Here is a 17129-nt window from a genome sequence, read left to right as displayed (position 1 = left end):
TCTAGGAGCAGTGGATTCATAGTGCAGGCACCAAGCCCCAGCAATAACCCTGGAGGCAAAAAAAAAAAAAATTAAAAATACTGAAAGAAACAGAGCTGGGGAGAGAGCATAATGATTATGCAACAACAAAAACTTTCATGCCTGAAGGTGCGTCAAAATGTGATCTGCATCACTGCTCTGGTGTGTGTAGTTTGACCTCTCATTAAAATAAAAAATTGGGAGTCGGGCAGTAGCACATCGGGTTAAGTCCATGTGGTGCAAAGCACAAGGGCGAGCGTGAGGATCTCGGTTCGAGCCCCCGGCTCCCCACCTGCAGGGGAGTCATTTCTCAATCAGTGAAGCAGGTCTGCAGGTGTCTTTCTCTCCCCTCTCTGTCTTCCCCTCCTCTCTCCATTTCTCTCTGTCCTGTCCAGTAACAACATCAATAACTACAATAACCAATGGACATCTAATCTTTGACAAAGGTGCCCAGACTATTAAATGGGGAAATCAGAGTCTCTTCAACAAATGGTGTTGGAAACAATGGGTTGAAACATGCAGAAGAATGAAACTGAATCACTGTATTTCACCAGACACAAAAGTAAATTCCAAGTGGATCAAGGACTTGGATGTTAGACCAGAAACTATCAGATACTTAGAGGAAAATATTGACAGAACTCTTTTCCGCATAAATTTTAAAGACATTTTCAATGAAATGAATCCAATTACAAAGAAGACTAAAGCAAGTATAAACCTATGGGACTACATCAAATTTAAAAGCTTCTGTACAGCAAAAGAAACCACTACCCAAACCAAAAGACCCCTCACAAAATGGGAGATCTTTACATGCCATACATCAGACAAGAGTTTCATAACCAACATATATAGAGAGCTTGCCAAACTCAACAACAAGACAACAAATAACCCCATCCAAAAATGGGGGGAGGACTTGGACAGAATATTCACCACAGAAGAGATCCAAAAGGCTGAGAAACACATGAAAAAATGCTCCAAGTCTCTGACTGTCAGAAAAATGCAAATAAAGACAACAACGAGATATCACTTCACTCCTGTGAGAATGTCATACATCAAAAAGGGAACAGCAGCAAATGCTGGAGAGGGTGTGGGGTCAAAGGAACCCTCCTGCACTGCTGGTGGGAATGTCAATTGGTCCAGCCTCTGTGGAGAACAGTCTGGAGAACTCTCAGAAGGCTAGAAATGGACCTACCCTATGACCCTGCAATTCCCCTCCTGGGGATATATCCTAAGGAACCCAACACATCCATCCAAAAAGATCTGTGTACACATATGTTCTTGGCAGCACAATTTGTAATAGCCAAAACCTGGAAGCAACCCAAGTGTCCAACAACAGATGAGTGGCTGAGCAAGTTGTGGTATATATACACAATGGAATACTACTCAGCTGTAAAAAATGGTGACTTCACCGTTTTCAGCCGATCTTGGATGGACCTTGAAAAAATCATGTTAAGTCAAACAAGTCAGAAACAGAAGGATGAATATGGGATGATCTCACTCTCAGGCAGAAGTTGAAAAACAAGATCAGAAAAGAAAACACAAGTGGAATGTGAAATGGAATTGGCATATCGCACCGAAGTAAAAGACTCTGGGATGGGTGGGTGGAGAGAATACAGATCCATGAAGGATGATAGAGGACATAGTGGGGGTTGTATTGTTATCTGGGAAACTGGAGAATGTTATGCATGTACAAACTATTGTATTTACTGTTGAATGTAAAACATTAATCCCCCAATAAAGAAATTTAAAAAATAACTACAATAAAACAAGGACAACAAAAGGGAATAAATTTTTTTAATTAAAAAAATTATAAAATAAAAAAATATTCCCTTTTATTGCCCTTGTATTGTCATCGTGATTATTATTGTTGCTGTCATTGTTGTTGGATAGGACAGAGAGAAATAGGAGGGTAAGACAGAGGGGGAGAGAGAAAGATAGACACCTGCAGACCTGCTTCACCTGGAACCGGGATCCTGGTGCCGGTCCTTGCACTTTCCACCATGTGTGCTTAACCCACTGCACCACCGCCCAGCTCCCAAAAAATAAAATATTTTTAAAAGGAAAAAAAGGGGGGAGTCGGGCGGTAGCGCAGTGGGTTATGTGCACGTGGAGTGAAGTGCAAGGACCCGCATAAGGATCCCGGTTGGAGCCCCCAGCTCCCCACCTGCAGGGGAGTCGCTTCACAGGTGGTGAAGCAGGTCTGCAGGTGTCTGTCTTTCTCTCCCCCTCTCTGTCTTCCCCTCCTCTCTCCATTTCTCTCTGTCCTATCCAACAATGATGACATCAATAATAACTACAATGAAACATGGGCAACAAAAAGGGAATAAATACAATTTAAAGAGAAAGAAAGAAAAGAAAAAGATGTTGTGGTGCCGACTGATTTTAGCAAATCAACTTTTACTCAATAACGTTCTGAGAAAGGTCCTGCTTGGCTGCTGGGCCCTGTGCAATATCCCGAAGTGTGGCTGGTACGGCCAGCCGTCCACCTCGGCTACACGGCACACAAACCCCGCTCACACGTCTTTATTGGACCGAGGGAGGAATTCCAGACTCGGGCTGCTCCCGCTGCACCAGCCCAGCCACAGAGACCTAAGTGTCCGGGGAGGCCAGCTCCCCATGGAGGGGGGTCAACAGCCGGTGGGTGTGGCAGCTGCTGGGGAGCCGCTGTGGAGGCCGGGCGGAGGTCCACACCCCGTCCCCGAGTCGTCCTCGCTTCGCCCTCGGAAGCCACAAGCCAGACTCCGCTGCCCCTTCTGGAACAAGGAGGCCACGTCCAGCAGGGCCTCCTCGATGTGCTGCCCCAGTCGGTGCGAATCCTGGGAGGAGAATCGCGTCAGGTCCTGGGACAGCCGGGGGGTGGGAGGACCCCTGGGTCTGAGCGAGGAGGGGACAGGGGCGTGGTGGTCTGCCTCACCGTTTTTGTGCTTGATTTTTTGCTGGAGATGTGGAAGGTGATGAGGTCGTCTCCCATGAAGATGTAAGACACGCCATAACCGTTGTCATCGGCCTGGAGAGAAGGGGCGAATGCACCCAGACAGGCCCTGGTTCCCTGAGACCCCACAGCCCCCGGGCTCCTCCTCCCTCCGCACCCCGAGGGGAGGTCCAGGCGTGCCCGGCTCCACTCACCGGCGCGAAGCCGCCCCCGGAGGAAACATAGTCGGGGAAATTGTGCACGTCAAACAGGTGCAGTTGCTGAACTGGGATCTGGCTGGTGGCCAGCTGCCACTGCTCCGAGTGAACCTGCGGGACAGAAAGACACACGGACCCCATCCATGGTCGGGACTGCCTGGACTGAACCCCCCTGTCCCAACTCCCCTAAATCTACTCCCCCCCCACCCCCCCCCCCCCCGCCCCGTCTGAGCGCAGTCAGCCCTCCACCTGGGCTATACTCCTGGGGCCCCACCCCTTCTCGCACCTCCATGGCCACGCCTCTCCTGACACCACCCAATCAGCTACTCGACCACGCCCCTCTACCGCCCGACAGTCACTTCAGCTAATTTCTTGGCCACGCCCATTTGAGCACCATCCAATCACATGTGACCACACCTCGCCACTGTGCCCACGGCTTCTCACTGCTCCCTGGCCACGCCCCTGCCTCCACTTTCTTGTTCAATATTTTAATTTTGTAATATTTATTCCCTTTTGTTGCCCTTGTTTTATTGCTGTGCTTATTATTATTGATGTCGTTGTTGTTGGATAGGACAGAGAGAAATGGAGAGAGGAGGGGAAGACAGAGAGGGGGAGAGAAAGACAGACACCTGCAGACCTGCTTCACCGCCTGGGAAGCGACTCCCCTGCAGGTGGGGAGCCGGGGGCTCGAACCGGGATCCTTATGCGGGTCCTTGCACTTCACTCCACGTGCACTTAACCCACTGCGCTACCGCCCGACTCCCTCAATATTTTATCTTACTTTAGCAATTAGATACGTAGATTAGGTAGATAGACAGACAGACAGATATATGATACATAAGACAGACGGACAGACTGACTGACTTATGACGGTGCTGGGGACAGAACCTGGACTGAACCTGGGACCTGCAGAACCATGATGCAGTCTCCCCAGCCCCAACTCTCCCCGCCTTCCCCCCCTCCCTGCCCCTCTCCTTGCTTCCTGCTCTGGCCCCACCACCTCAAGCCCCTCCTCCATTGCCTCCTTTAATCCAGCCCCTCCTCCATGCCCTGAAGAGTGTCCCTTTTCCCCTGGCCCCTATTTCTGTCCCTATCCCTTCCCCTGCGCCCCGACCTGGGCCAGGAAGGGCGACTGCAGGCCTAGGAACTGGGACACGATGTAGAGCGCGAAGAGGTGGCGGTCGACCCCCTGTCCACTTATGGCCGCCTTCAGCAGAGTCTGGTGCTTGTCCACAGCCAGGCGGAACAGGGCGCGGCACTGCGAAACCTGGGGGTCCCCGGGTCGGGGGAAGAGGTCACAGGTCATGCAAGGTCAGGAAATGGACTGGCAATTGGCATCGGTCACACCCCTGGGGTCAGTCCAGCTTGCACAGCGCAGACAAAGCTGAGATTCAGAGAGGAGAACTTGTCCTGGATCACACAGCAAAGCAAAACCAGGAGGGTTCCAGCTCTGACTCTGCAGCCTACACACACACACACACACACACACACACACACACACACACACGATTCCACAGCTCCCCAACTGACCCTGGCTTGCTTCTTTTCCTTTTTTTTTTTTTTTGCCTCCAGAGTTATGGCTGGGGCTCGGTACCAGCACTACAAACCCACTGCTCCTGGCAGCCAAATTTTCCATTTTATTGGATAAGACAGAGAAATTGATAGAGGGGGAGCGACAGAGGGAGAGAGAGACACACCTGCAGACCTGCTTCACCTATTGTAAAGCATTCCCTGCCCCCCTCCCCTACAAGTGGGGAGCCAGGGACTCGAACCCTTGTCATTACTTGGGTCTTTGTGTTTAGTACTATGTACGCTCAACTGGGTGTGGTGCCACTGCCCAGCCCGTTTTGTTTCTTTTCTTAAAGATAAGAGATAGAGAGAAGCAGATAGCGAAGCTTTCCCTTTTCTGGGATGCTTGAAACCCAGATCCTCGCGCATGGTAAAGCGAGTGCTCTGTGGGGTAAAGTTGTCTCCCGGGGCCTCTCCCAGGCTGCGTTTTCATTCAAATAAGAGACGCAGAGGACCAGGCATTGGAACACCTGGTAGAGAGCACATGCTCCAATGCACAAGGACCCAGGTTCAAGCCCCGGGGTCCCCACCTACAGGGAGGGAGGCTTCACAAGTGGTGGTATCTCTCCTTCACTCTCCTTACCTCCCCCTCCTCTCTGTTTCTGTCTCTATCCCCCCCCAAAAAAAATCAATCAATAAAATAAAATATCAAGCAGAGAGACAAAGATAAGGGAGCCAGAACTTCCCCTTGTACCACGGCACCTCCCGTGTGGTCCATTCCAGGGAGTTCTCTTTCCTGCCCATCCGGGAACCTGGCCCTCAGTAAACACTGGAAGCGACTGCAAATACTGGAGTGAGACCGGGGAGGAGAGGGGGGCTGCCGAGGAAGGGCCCACGCACCGTCTTCTCCTTGTCCTCCATGGCTCTCACGAAGCTGCAGGCCTCCCTGGTGCAGGAGCGCACAGTCTCTGTCCGGCCTTCTAGGAACAAGCGAGTCATGGCTGACTCGTACGTCAGGCAGAACTGACCCCTGTCCTGGAGGGGCAAGGAGGACAGAAAGGAGTCTGTCAGCTGGGCTCAGCAAGCCTCTCCTCTGCCCTGACCTCCAGCCTCCTCCCACGCAGGAATGTGTGGCTGGGAGAGAGGAATCAAGACGGCGGACCCACAATGGCAATGACGGAGAGGAACCAGGGAAAGAGCTGAAGAGGAAGGGGGGGGGGGGCTGGGAGCAACCAAGATACCTAGAAGGAGCCAGGCTCTGGGACCCCCAACTGACCCGGAAGTGGGCCAGCTGCAAGGCCACCTGGATGAAGCTGTCTGAGGAGAGGTGGCAGTGTTTGATGAAGCTCTTGCCAAAGTGGGAGAAGGGGAAGACGTGGCAGTCCATGTTTCCAGACAAGGTCCTGGCTCCACTCAGGGCTAGAGAGATGGACCGATGGATCTGCCAGACAAGGAGGGAAGAGGAGTGGCTCGTGTTACAGATGGCGGGGTGGGGTGGCTGGGGTCAGCTGAGATCGGGGCTGGAAGTGGAGCTGGGAGTGGAATCTGGAAATGAGGACAGAGAGGAGGCTGGCTTGATTCAAGATGGAGACAGAGATGGTAGGAAGGGCGGAGTGGGATTGGAGTTTGGCAGGGGAAAGGGTCAGGGGTGAAGTTGGGTATGAGGTGGGTTGGGTTAGGCTTAACACTGATGTTGCGTTAAAATCGGTCATGGCACAGAACCGGGTGAGAGGCAGTGATGCGGTGGGCTTGGTGATGGGATCGGGCTGAGGGTGGGCTTGAGGTTAGCCATGCTGATGTTGGAGGTTAGTCTGGGGCAGGAATAAAGTTGGGGTCGGATCAGGTTGGGATGATAGCGAGGATGGAACTGATGGTTGGAACAGGGTTAGAGTCGAGGTTGAGGCTGGGCATGAGTCAGCTTCAATATGGAGGCAAGGACGCGGGGCAGGAGTAGGGTTGATCTGAGGTTGAGATCGGTGTCGGGGTGTGAGCTGAGAGTCGAACCAGGCCTCACCTTCTCTGGAAGGTCCCAGTGTAGCCGCTGGGGCGGGGGCAGCATGGGATCCGGGTCTCCCTTGCAGTGACCGTCTGCAGCGTAGCCCAGCTGAAAGCACTCAGTGGCCAGAGTGAACTGCGCACAGTGTGGCCAGAGTCCCTCCCTCACCCTCTACAGCAAGAGACAGCTTTTTTTTTTTTTTTTTTTTTTGCCTCCAGGGTTATCACTGGGGCTCGGTACCAGCATTACAAATCCACAGCTCCTGTTGGCCATTCCTCCCCACCCCATTTTATTGGATAGGACAGAGAGAAATTGAGGGAGGAGGAGAGAAAGAGAGATACCAGCAGACCTGCTTCACCACTTGTGAAGTGTTACCCCAGCAGGTGGGGAGCCGGGGACTTGAACCTGCATCTTTGTGCGGGTTCTTATACTTAGTACTATGTGCACTTAACTGGGTGTGCAGATAAAGTGCTGGACTCTCAAACATGAGGTCCTGAGTTCGATCCCTGGCAGCACATGTACTAGCGTGATGTCTGGTTCTTTTTCTTTCCTCTTATCTCTCTTATTTACAAATTTAAAAAAATATTGCCACCACAGTGATGACTGGGACTCAGTGGCAGCACTAGGAATCCACCACTCCCAGTGACCATTTTGTCCTTTTTTTTATTTATTTCCTTTTTGTTGCCCTTGTTTTTACTGTTGTAGTTATTGTTGTAATGTCGTCATTGTCGGATAGGACAGAGAGAAATGGAGAGAGGAGGGGAAGACAGAGAGGGAGCGAGAAAGACAGACACCTGCAGACCTGCTTCACCTCCTGTGAAGCGACTCCCCTGCAGGTGGGGAGACGGGGGCTCAAACTGGGATCCTCATGACGGTCCTTGCACTTTGCACCACATGCGCTTAACCCGCTGCGCTACCGCCCGACTCCCTTTTTTTTAATAAGCATTTTTCTAAAGATTTTATTTATTAATTAATGAGAAAGATAGGAGGAGAGAGAAAGAACCAGACATCACTCTGGCACATGTGCTGCCGGGGATCGAACCCAGGACCTCATGCTTGAGAGTCCAAAGCCTTATCACTGCACCACCTCCCGGACCACTATTCTGTCCTTTTTTTTTTTTTTTAAATTCCATTTCTATTTTATTTGATAAGACAGAAAGATATTGAGAGGGGAGAAAGAGAAGGAAAGACAGACACTTGCAGACCTGCTTCAGCACTTGTGAACCATTCCCCCCTTCATAGGTGGGGATAAATAAAATCTTTAAAAAAAAAAAAAAAGAGAGAGAGAGAGAAAGAAATAAACAGCCTGGGAAGTAGCCTGGGGGATAAAATACTGGACGAGATCTCGGGCATGAGGTCCTGAGTTTGACCCTCAGCATCACATATGCCAGAGTGATGCTCTGCTTCTCTCTCCCTCCCTCTCACTGATGAAATACGTAAAATACATCTTTCAGGAGTCGGGTGGTAGCATAGCGGGTTAAGCGCACATGGCACGAAGCACAAGGACCGGCATAAGGATCCCGGTTCGAACCCCGGCTCCCCACCTGCAGGGGAGTCGCTTCACAGGCGGTGAAGCAGGTCTGCAGGTGTCTGTCTTTCTCTCCCCCTCTCTGTCTTCCCCTCCTCTCTCCATTTCTCTCTGTCCTATCAAAAAACAATAATAATAACCACAAGGATAAACAACAAGGGCAACGAAAGGGAAAAAAAAAAAAAAAAGCCTCCAGGAGCAGTGGATTCGTGGTGCAAGCACCGAGCCCCAGCAATAACCCTGGAGGCCAAAAAAAAAAAGAAAGAAAAAGAGAAATTGTGGGGGGGGGAGGGAGGAGAGAGAGCTGCTTCACTGTAAAGTGTGCCCCCTGCAGGTAAGGCGTGAGGCTTGAACCCAGGTCTTTGTGCATGGGAACATGCATTCAACCAGGTGTGTCACAACCCAGATTCCCTAATTTTTTTTTTTTCCTAAGAGAAAGGAACTTGGATCTGGGCAGTAGCACACTCGCTTAAGCGCACGTATCGTCATGCACAAGGACCTGGGTTCAAGCCCCGACTCCCTACCTGCAAGGAGGACACTTCACAAGCGCTGAAGCGGGCCTGCAGGTGTCTATTTTTCTCTCTATATATCTCCCCTTCCCTCTCAATTTCTCTCTGTCCTGTCAAATAAAAATAAAGTAGATAGGCGGAGGGTAGATAGCATAATGGTTATGCAAACAGATTCTCATGCTTGAGGCTCCAAAGTCCCAGGTTCAATCCCCCGCATCACCATAAGCCAGAGCTGAAGAGTGCTCTGGTGTTTCTCTCTCTCTCCCTCTGCATCTCTCTCAAAAATAAAATAAATAAAATATTTAAAAAATAAATAAATAGAAAGAGAGAAAGAGAGAGAGAGAAAAGGGGGGCCACCAGGACCTGAAGACTCTTAGTGCTAACAAAGAGCCCCAGTGATAACCCCGTGACAGTAAAAAAAGAGAGAGAGTGGTCCAGGAAGTGACGCAGTGGATAAAGCATTGGACTCTCAAGCATGAGGTCCCAAGTTCAATCCCTGGCAGAACATGTACCAAAGTGATACCTGGTCCTTTCTCTCTCTCCGCCTATGAATAAATAAATAAAATCTTTAAAAAGAAAGAGAGAGAGAGAGAGAGAGAGAGGTCCAGGAGGTGGCGCAGTGGATAAAGTGCTTGACTCTCAGAAGTGAGGTCCTGATTTCAAGGCCTGGCAGCACATGTACCAGAGTGATGTCTGGTTCTTTCTCTCTCCCCTCCTATCTTTCTCATCAATAAATAAAATCTTTTTAAAAAAAAAACAGAATGAGAGAGAGGAACAAAACACACACACAGAGAGAGAGAGAGGGAGACAGCATAGCACTACACCACCATCCAGGAGCTCCCATCTGGGGTCGGAGCTCAAACCCAGGCATCACGCGTGGTCTGAGCTCCACCAGCTGAACTGTCTCCCAACCCCCAGCCCCATCTCTCTGCTGGTGACCCCAGAGGCTGGGCTCCGCCTTTCTCTGAGCCTTCTTTTACTTTGACCCCTAAGCCGTGGAAAAGCTGGCTGAGGGGTGAGCACCGTACCTCCCACATGTGTCCTGAGATGGGGCAGTCTGCCCACGAGTGCTCCACGCTGAGGCCCAGCTTCCCGTTGGAGAAGACGATCAGGGTGAAGGACTTGTCGAGCCAGCTGCCGAGGGAGAGGGCACACTGGTCACCAAAGACGGAGGGCAGGAGGGCTCCAGGCCAGGGTGCTCTCGGGGGGGGGGGGGGCTTCAGAGTGGGGAGAAGGGTTGGGGTCCTGCACTGGGGCTGTCTAGGAGGATAAGAAAGATGATGTGTGGAGACTGGAGGGTTGGTAAATTTCTCAAGAGCGTACAGAGAAAGGTCCAACGTTTCTGAGGTTCAGGCTAGGGAGATAGCACAAAGGTAATGCAAAGAGACTTTCACGCCTGAGGCTCCAAAGTCTCAGGTTCAATCCCCCGCACCACCATAAGCCGGAGCTGAGCAGGGCTGTGGTAATAAATAAGGCAATAAAGCAGTAAGGTTTATGAGGGGTAAGCCTGGTCCCCACCATACTGAAGAAAGCTTCAGTGTTGTGCTGTCTCTCTCTCCAGTGCCACTCCCTTCACGTTTCTTCTTTGATTTGTGTTTCTTTTTTAAAATATTTATTTATTTATCTTCCCTTTTGTTGCCCTTGTTTTATTGTTGTAGTTATTATTGTTGTTGTTATTGGTGTCGTTGTTGCTGGATAGGACAGAGAGAAATGGAGAGAGGAGGGGAAGACAGAGAGGGGGAGAGAAAGATAGACACCTGCAGACCTGCTTCACCACCTGTGAAGCGACTCCCCTGCAGGTGGGAAGCCGGGGGCTCAAACCAGGATCCTTACGCTGGTCCTTGCGCTTTGTGCCACCTGCGCTTAACCCGCTGCGCTACCGCCCAACTCCGTTGTGTTTGTTTTTTAACAGAATTATTGCTGGGGCTCAGTGCCTGCAGGACTCCACCGCTACCAGAAGTCATTTTTCCCTCTTTTTTGAAAGAAGGAGAGATGAAGGGAGACACAGAGAAGGAGAGATATCTGCAGCACTGCTTTACCATTCAAGAAGCGTCCCCTCTTCAGGTGACTCAAACCCAGGTCCTCCAACATGAGGGCATATGCTCTCTACTGGGTGTGCCCCCACCCAGCCCGGTCACTGTCTTTCTATCTGAAATAGTGGGTCTGAAGTTGTGAAACCCCAGTGACAACAGACAAGAAGAAAGGAAGGTAGGAAGGAAGGAAGGAAGGAAGGAAAGAGAGAGAAAGAAAGAAAGGAAGGGGAGTTTATAATGTGCTAGGAGGTTTCAAGGTTTTTTTTAATACTTAAATATTTTTCCTTTTGTTGCCCTTGTTGTTTTTCATTGTTTTTGTAGTTGTTGTTGTTATTGATGTCATCGTTGTTGGATAGGACAGAGAGAAATGTAAAGAGGAAGGGAAGACAGAGGGGGGAGAGAAAGACAGACACCTGCAGACCTGCTTCACCGCCTGTGAAGCGACTCCCTTGCAAGTGGGGAGCCGGGGGCTCAAACCAGGATCCTTATGCCGATCCTTGCGCTTTGCACCACATACGCTTAACCCGCTGCCATTAACCTGCTGTGCTACCGCCCGACTCCCGGTTTCATCCCGGTTTCAAGGATTCTTCTTGGGGCCTCAGAAAGTTGAGTGACCCTGATGGGCATCTAAGAAGCTGTCTGAGGATCACTAGTTGTGAGAGACCTCTGGGCTTGGAGGGCCTGAAATAAAAACTAAGGAGCCCCCACCACACACCCCTTTTTTTTTCCCTTGCGGAACCGGGCCTTAAACATACACCATTTCACCATTCTGGGCTGCTTTTTTCACACTAACAGAAGAAAAGACACCATAACACCACAGCTCCCTCCCATGAAGCCCCAGGATTCGACTCCGGGTCAGGCACGGATGACAAGGCAGGCACACACCCTACCAGGCAAGCCCAGCACACTGCAGAATCAGGTCTGCGGTTCCCAGGCGTGGGGTTCTGACTCTGGAACAGTGGGGTCTCAGGATCTAAAGATGTAAGTCGGGGCATGGCAGTGACACACCTGGTTGTGTGCACATGCTACAACCCGCAAGAACCTGGGTCCAAACCCCTCCCCACCTGCAGGGGGGAAGCTTCACAACTGTCCAGGCAGTGCTTCAAGTTTGTTTCTGTTTTGTTAAATATTTTATTTATTTACTTAATGCATACAGAAGAGGAATGGAGAGAAAAGGGGGGACAGACACCTGCAGCCCTGCCTTGTGGTCCCCTTTCATGTGGGGACAGGGGCTTGAACCCAGATCCTTGAGCATCATAACATGTGTACTCAAGGGGGCCGGGCAGTAGCGCAGAGGGTTAAGCGCACACGGCGCTAAGTGCAAGGATTGGTGACATAAGGATCCCGGTTCGAGCCCCCGGCTCCCCACCTGCAGGGGAGTCACTTCACAGGCGGTGAAGCAGGTCTGCAGGTGTCTGTCTTTCTCTCCCTCCCTCTCTGTCTTCCCCTCCTCTCTCCATTTCTCTCTGTCCTAGCCAACAGCGAAAGCAATAACAACAATGATAAACAACAAGGGCAACAAAAGGGAAAAAATGGCTTCTAGAAGCAGTGGATTCATAGTGCTGGCACTGAACCCCAGCAATAACCCTGGGGGAGGCAAAAAAAAAAAAAAAACGTGCACTCAAGCAGGTGAGCGACTTCTAAAGTCGTGTGTGTGTGTGTGTGTGTGTGTGTGTGTGTGTGTGTGTGTGTTCCCCCAGAGCCCTGCTCAGCTCTGGCTTACAGTGGTGCTGAGGACTGAACCTGGGATTTTGGAGTCTTAGGTACGAAAGGCTTTTTTGCATAGCCGTTATGCTGTCTCCTCTGCTTGTCAGATGTTTCTCTCTCTCTCTCTGTCTCATCCTCCCCTATTTGTCTCTATCCAATAAAGAAAGAAAGAAGACTGGCCCAGTGACTGGGGAGAGAGCATCATGACTATAGAAGCAATTTCATACCTGAGATTACAAGGTCCCAGGTTCCATCCCCAGCACCACCAGAAGCCAGACCTGAGCAGGGCTCTGCTTGATCTTTTTGTATTTTTTTCAACATCTTATGTATTTGTTGTAGGACAGATACAGAGAGAAATTAAGAGGGATGGGAGATATAGAAAGACAGACAGACAGACACCTGCAGCCCTGCTTCGCCAGTCATGAAGCTGCTCCCCCTGCACGTGGCACCAGGGGCTTGAACCTAGGGCCTTGGGCACTATAACGTGTGTGCTTAGCCAAGTGCACCACCGCCTGGCTCTTTGCTCTTGTTCTCTCTCTCTCATTAAAATAAATAAAATCAAATAATTTTTTTTTTAAATCCAAGTCTAGATCATGATGGTCCTCTGACCTGGGGTCGCCAGGTCTGGGTTTCTGGACTAAGAGTCTGGGGTCCTTGGGTGTCTTGGGGGAAGATGGATCTGGAGAGTTCTGGGGCCTGGGGGGAGGGGGTCCAGACTCCCAGGCTGTGGGATCTCTGGTGGGGGACACCCCTGGCTAGCTCACTCACCGGTCGTGACCCCTGCCGGCCAGCAGGGCGTGGGCGTAGGCGTCCAGGGAGGCGGCAGGGGTCTCCTTGCTGAGCCCGGCGGGCTCGCAGTCCAGGGAGACGAAGAACGCGGCGCCCTCCACGGCTTCCAGCGTGGCCTCCGCCTGCGTCTTCAGGGCCCCCCGCGCCTGGGCCCACACGTCCCTGTGGGGGACACTCCTGAGCCCAGACTGGCCCTGCACCGCCTGCTCCCCGCACCCCCGCGCTAAAGCGCGCACCCCACTCCCCACCACCCGCCTTCTCACCTGGGGGCCGCGGTCAGGGCGGCCAGGTGCTCCTCCTGGGGGCTGGCGGGCGAGGGGTCGTCCAGGATCCGCTGGAACTGCTGCTCCAGGGCCCGCGGGGGGAGCAGGCCGCCCTGGGAGTGGGTCCCCACGCGGAAGAAGCGGCCCCGGTGCAGGACAGCCACGTGGCGGCTGTCACTCAGGTGGTGGATGTGGTCTAGGGGCAGGTGGGCAGAAGCGGGGCGCAAGGGTGTCGGTGGAAAAAAGAAGAGGGCGAATGGAAGTGAGGGCAGGAATCTCTATACACACAGAGACGGACAGTTATAGATACGGAGTCAGCCCTTATCCGTGGCCTTGGGAGAACTACTGCAGTTTCCAACAGAGGGGATGGGGATACAGAAGTCTGGTGGTGAGAACCATGTAAAATGGTGCCCCTGTTGTAGCGCAGCAGGTTAAGCGCATGTGGCACCAAGGTCAAGGACCAGCATAAGGATCCCAGTTCGAGCCCCTGGCTCCCCACCTGCAGGGGAGTCACTTCACAGGCGGTGAAGCAGGTCTGCAGGTGTCTGTCTTTCTCTCCCCCTCTCTGTCTTCCCCTCCTCTCTCCATTTCTCTCTGTCCTATCCAACAACAACGACATCAATAACAACAATAATAACTACAACAACGGCAACAAAAGAGAATAAATAAATAAATTTATTTATTTATTTATTTATGGTCCGGGAGGTCGTGCAGTGATAAGGCTTTGAGCTCTTAAGCATGAGATCCCAAGTTCAATCCCCAGCAGCACATGTGCCAGAGTGATGTCTGGTTCTTCCTCTCTTCTCTTATCTTTCTCATAAATAAATTTTAAAAATCTTTGAAAAAATTTTTAATTAAAAAAAAAGAATTATACCCCTGTTTTCTCCTAATTTTGTAAATCAATATCAAATCACTAATAAAGAAAGAGAGAGGGAGAGAGGAAAAGGGGGAAGGGGAGGTGCAGGGAAAGAAGGAGGAGGAGAGAGACAGATACTGGCAGCCCTGTTTCACCACTTGTGGGGACCTGGGGTTTGAACCTGGGTCCTTGCACATGGTAATGTGAGGTCTCAGCCAGGTCTCCCACCACCTGGCCCCTGTCTCTCCTGGTCTATCTCCCCCTTTCCTCTCAATTTCTCTGTCTCTGATAATTGTTGGTATGCTTCTTTTTTTTTTTTATTGTTGTAGATATTCTTATTGTCATCGTTGTTGGGTAGGACAGAGAGAAATGGAGAGAGGAGGGGAAGACAGAGAGGGGGAGAGAAAGACAGACACCTGCAGACCTGCTTCACCGCCTGTGAAGCGACTCTCCTGCAGGTGGGGAGCTGGGGGCTCGAACCGGGATCCTTAGGCCGGTCCTTGCGCTTTGCGCCACGTGCGCTTAACCCGCTGTGCTACCGCCCGACTCCCAATGTTGGTCTGCTTCTAATTCTGCTTCTAAAACCCCTTCTGTTTCATTGGTTTAATCCCCCCTGCTTAACACTGTATTCTATTTACATAACCACTGTTAACTAAGCACCGCCTGCCTGCAGGGCATTGGTTTAATCCTCACTGGTTCATGATGTCTTTTTGCTCCGCCCCCTCTTCTTGTCACCCTGATTTGCACCAGTCTCTTTTCGCTCAGCCTCTCTACGACACATCCTGTTTCCACCCTACTTGGCGAGTATATATATAAGGACAGGGTTGTGATTAAAGCTGGCTTAGATTGCCCTGCGTTCCACATGAATAAAGACTGAACTGTGTACCACTCAGCCATGAGTCTCTGGTCGTCTCTCTCTCCCGCCCGCAAAGCTAGCCCGGTAGATAAGTAAATAAAATATTAAAGAAAGGGCAAGAGATAGAGAGAACACACAGTGGAGGAGAGGCTTCATATATGCAGTGCCAGGGATGAAGCCGGGAACCTCAGGTGTCCAGGTTCACTGCTTTACCAGTTGAGCCATGTCCCCAGCCTACTGTTCCGTTTCTTTGTCTGTCTGTCTTCTTTTTTTAGTGCTGTGGGGGACTGAACCCGGGACTTCGGAGCCTCAGACTTTTTTTATATATATAGAAAGAATTTTTCTGGGGCCAGGTGGTGGCGCAACTGGTTGAGCACACACGTTACAATGTGCAAGGACCCGGGTTTGAGCCCCTGGTCCCCACCTGCAGGGGGAAAGCTTTGCGAGTGGGGAAGCAGGGCTGCAGGTGTCTCTGTTTCTCTCCCTCTCTATCACCCCCTTCCCTCTTGATTTCTGGCTGTTTCTATCAATACATAAATAAATAATAAATAAAAAGAGAAAGATTTTCCTCTGCAGGTAGGGAGAAGGGGCTTGAACCTCGGGGTCCTTGTACACCGTAATGTGTGCACATAACCAGGTGCACCACCACTTGGCCCCTTGTCCCAAAACTAATTAATAAGCCAAACAGAGCCAGAGCCATACAAATCTACAATACGCCCATTCCTGGGCTAACTTTTTCAGTATGTTTAAGAGGGAGAGGGAGAGGGAGAGGGAGAGGGAGAGGGAGAGGGAGAGGGAGAGGGAGAGGGAGAGGGAGAGGGAGAGGGAGAGGGAGAGGGAGCGAGGGGGAGGGAGGGGGAGGGAGGGGGAGGGAGGGAGAGGGAGAGGGAGAGGGAGGGGGAGGGAGGGGGAGGGAGGGAGGGGGAGGGAGAGGGAGAGGGAGAGGGAGAGAGGGGGAGGGAGGGGGAGGGAGGGAGGGGGAGGGAGAGGGAGAGGGAGAGAGGGGGAGGGAGGGAGAGGGAGGGGGAGGGAGGGGGGGAGGGAGGGGGAGGGAGGGAGAGGGAGGGGGAGGGAGGGGGGGAGGGAGGGGGAGGGAGGGAGAGGGAGGGGGAGGGAGGGAAAGGGAGAGGGGGAGGGAGGGAAAGGGAGAGGGGGAGGGAGGGAAAGGGAGAGGGGGAGGGAGGGGGAGGGAGGGAGAGGGAGAGGGAGAGAGGGGGAGGGAGGGAGGGGAGAGGGAGAGAAGGGCAGGGAGGGGGAGGGAGGGGGAGGGGAGAGGGAGGGAGGGGGAGAGGGAGAAGCAGCACAGCACCCCACCACCACTCACGGCTTCCTCTAGTGCTATTCACGGTGCTCCCATGTGGTGCCAGGGCTGGAATCTTCAGCCTCTTGGGCATGGTAAGCTACCTCCCAGCCCCAAAGTAATCTATCCCATCTCATCACTTATTATTACTAGCCAGAGCACTGCTCAGATCTGGCTTATGGTAGGGCTAGGGATTGAACCTGGGACACTGGAGCCTCCGGCATGGTGCTAGCTCCCCAGCCCAATCACCCAATTTTAGAGATGAGGAAATCAAGGCTTAGAGAGGGTTCTTGTTTGTTTATTTTGTATTGCCAACTCTCCCTATGCCCATTTCCCCCCTTTTTTTTTCCCCTTTCTTTCTTTCTTTCTTTCTTTCTTTCTTTCTTTCTATTATACTTGAAAGGACAGAGAGAACTGAGAGGGGAGGGGAGATAGAGGGAGTAGAGGGAGACAAACAGATTTAGACTTGTTTCATTACTCTAATCTGGGTCCCTGCCCAGAGGATGTGTGCACTGAACTGGGTGCACCAATGCCCAGCCCCCAAGCTTAGAGGGGGTTCTTTTTTTAAAAAAATATTTATTTATGGACTTCCGGAGGCGGAGCTACGAGCAGCAGATCGCTTTCTCTCCTCTCCTCTCC

General features: G+C 51.6%; 1 protein-coding gene across 4 annotated transcripts in view; it reads right to left on the bottom strand.

The window, feature by feature from the left end:
* Window positions 1–2392: 2392 nt before the first annotated feature.
* The window catches only part of CPT1C (carnitine palmitoyltransferase 1C), a 30846-nt gene continuing 16109 nt past the window's right edge, over window positions 2393–17129 (bottom strand). For 2 of the 4 annotated variants that reach the window (XM_060174379.1, XM_060174398.1), the window contains exons 10-19: window positions 13479–13674; window positions 13195–13377; window positions 9715–9820; window positions 6668–6820; window positions 5930–6094; window positions 5554–5688; window positions 4259–4411; window positions 3142–3255; window positions 2930–3022; window positions 2393–2831 (exon numbers count right to left, since the gene is read on the bottom strand). In XM_060174379.1, coding sequence (XP_060030362.1) covers window positions 2643–2831; window positions 2930–3022; window positions 3142–3255; window positions 4259–4411; window positions 5554–5688; window positions 5930–6094; window positions 6668–6820; window positions 9715–9820; window positions 13195–13377; window positions 13479–13674 — 1487 coding nt within the window. In that variant the 3' untranslated portion in view covers window positions 2393–2642. The other 2 variants (XM_007531339.3, XM_060174406.1) reach the window with 2 other exon arrangements.

This window comes from Erinaceus europaeus, chromosome 2 (assembly GCF_950295315.1).
Source record: "Erinaceus europaeus chromosome 2, mEriEur2.1, whole genome shotgun sequence".
Lineage (NCBI taxonomy): Eukaryota > Metazoa > Chordata > Mammalia > Eulipotyphla > Erinaceidae > Erinaceus > Erinaceus europaeus.
This window is presented reverse-complemented; position numbering and strand designations above follow the sequence as displayed.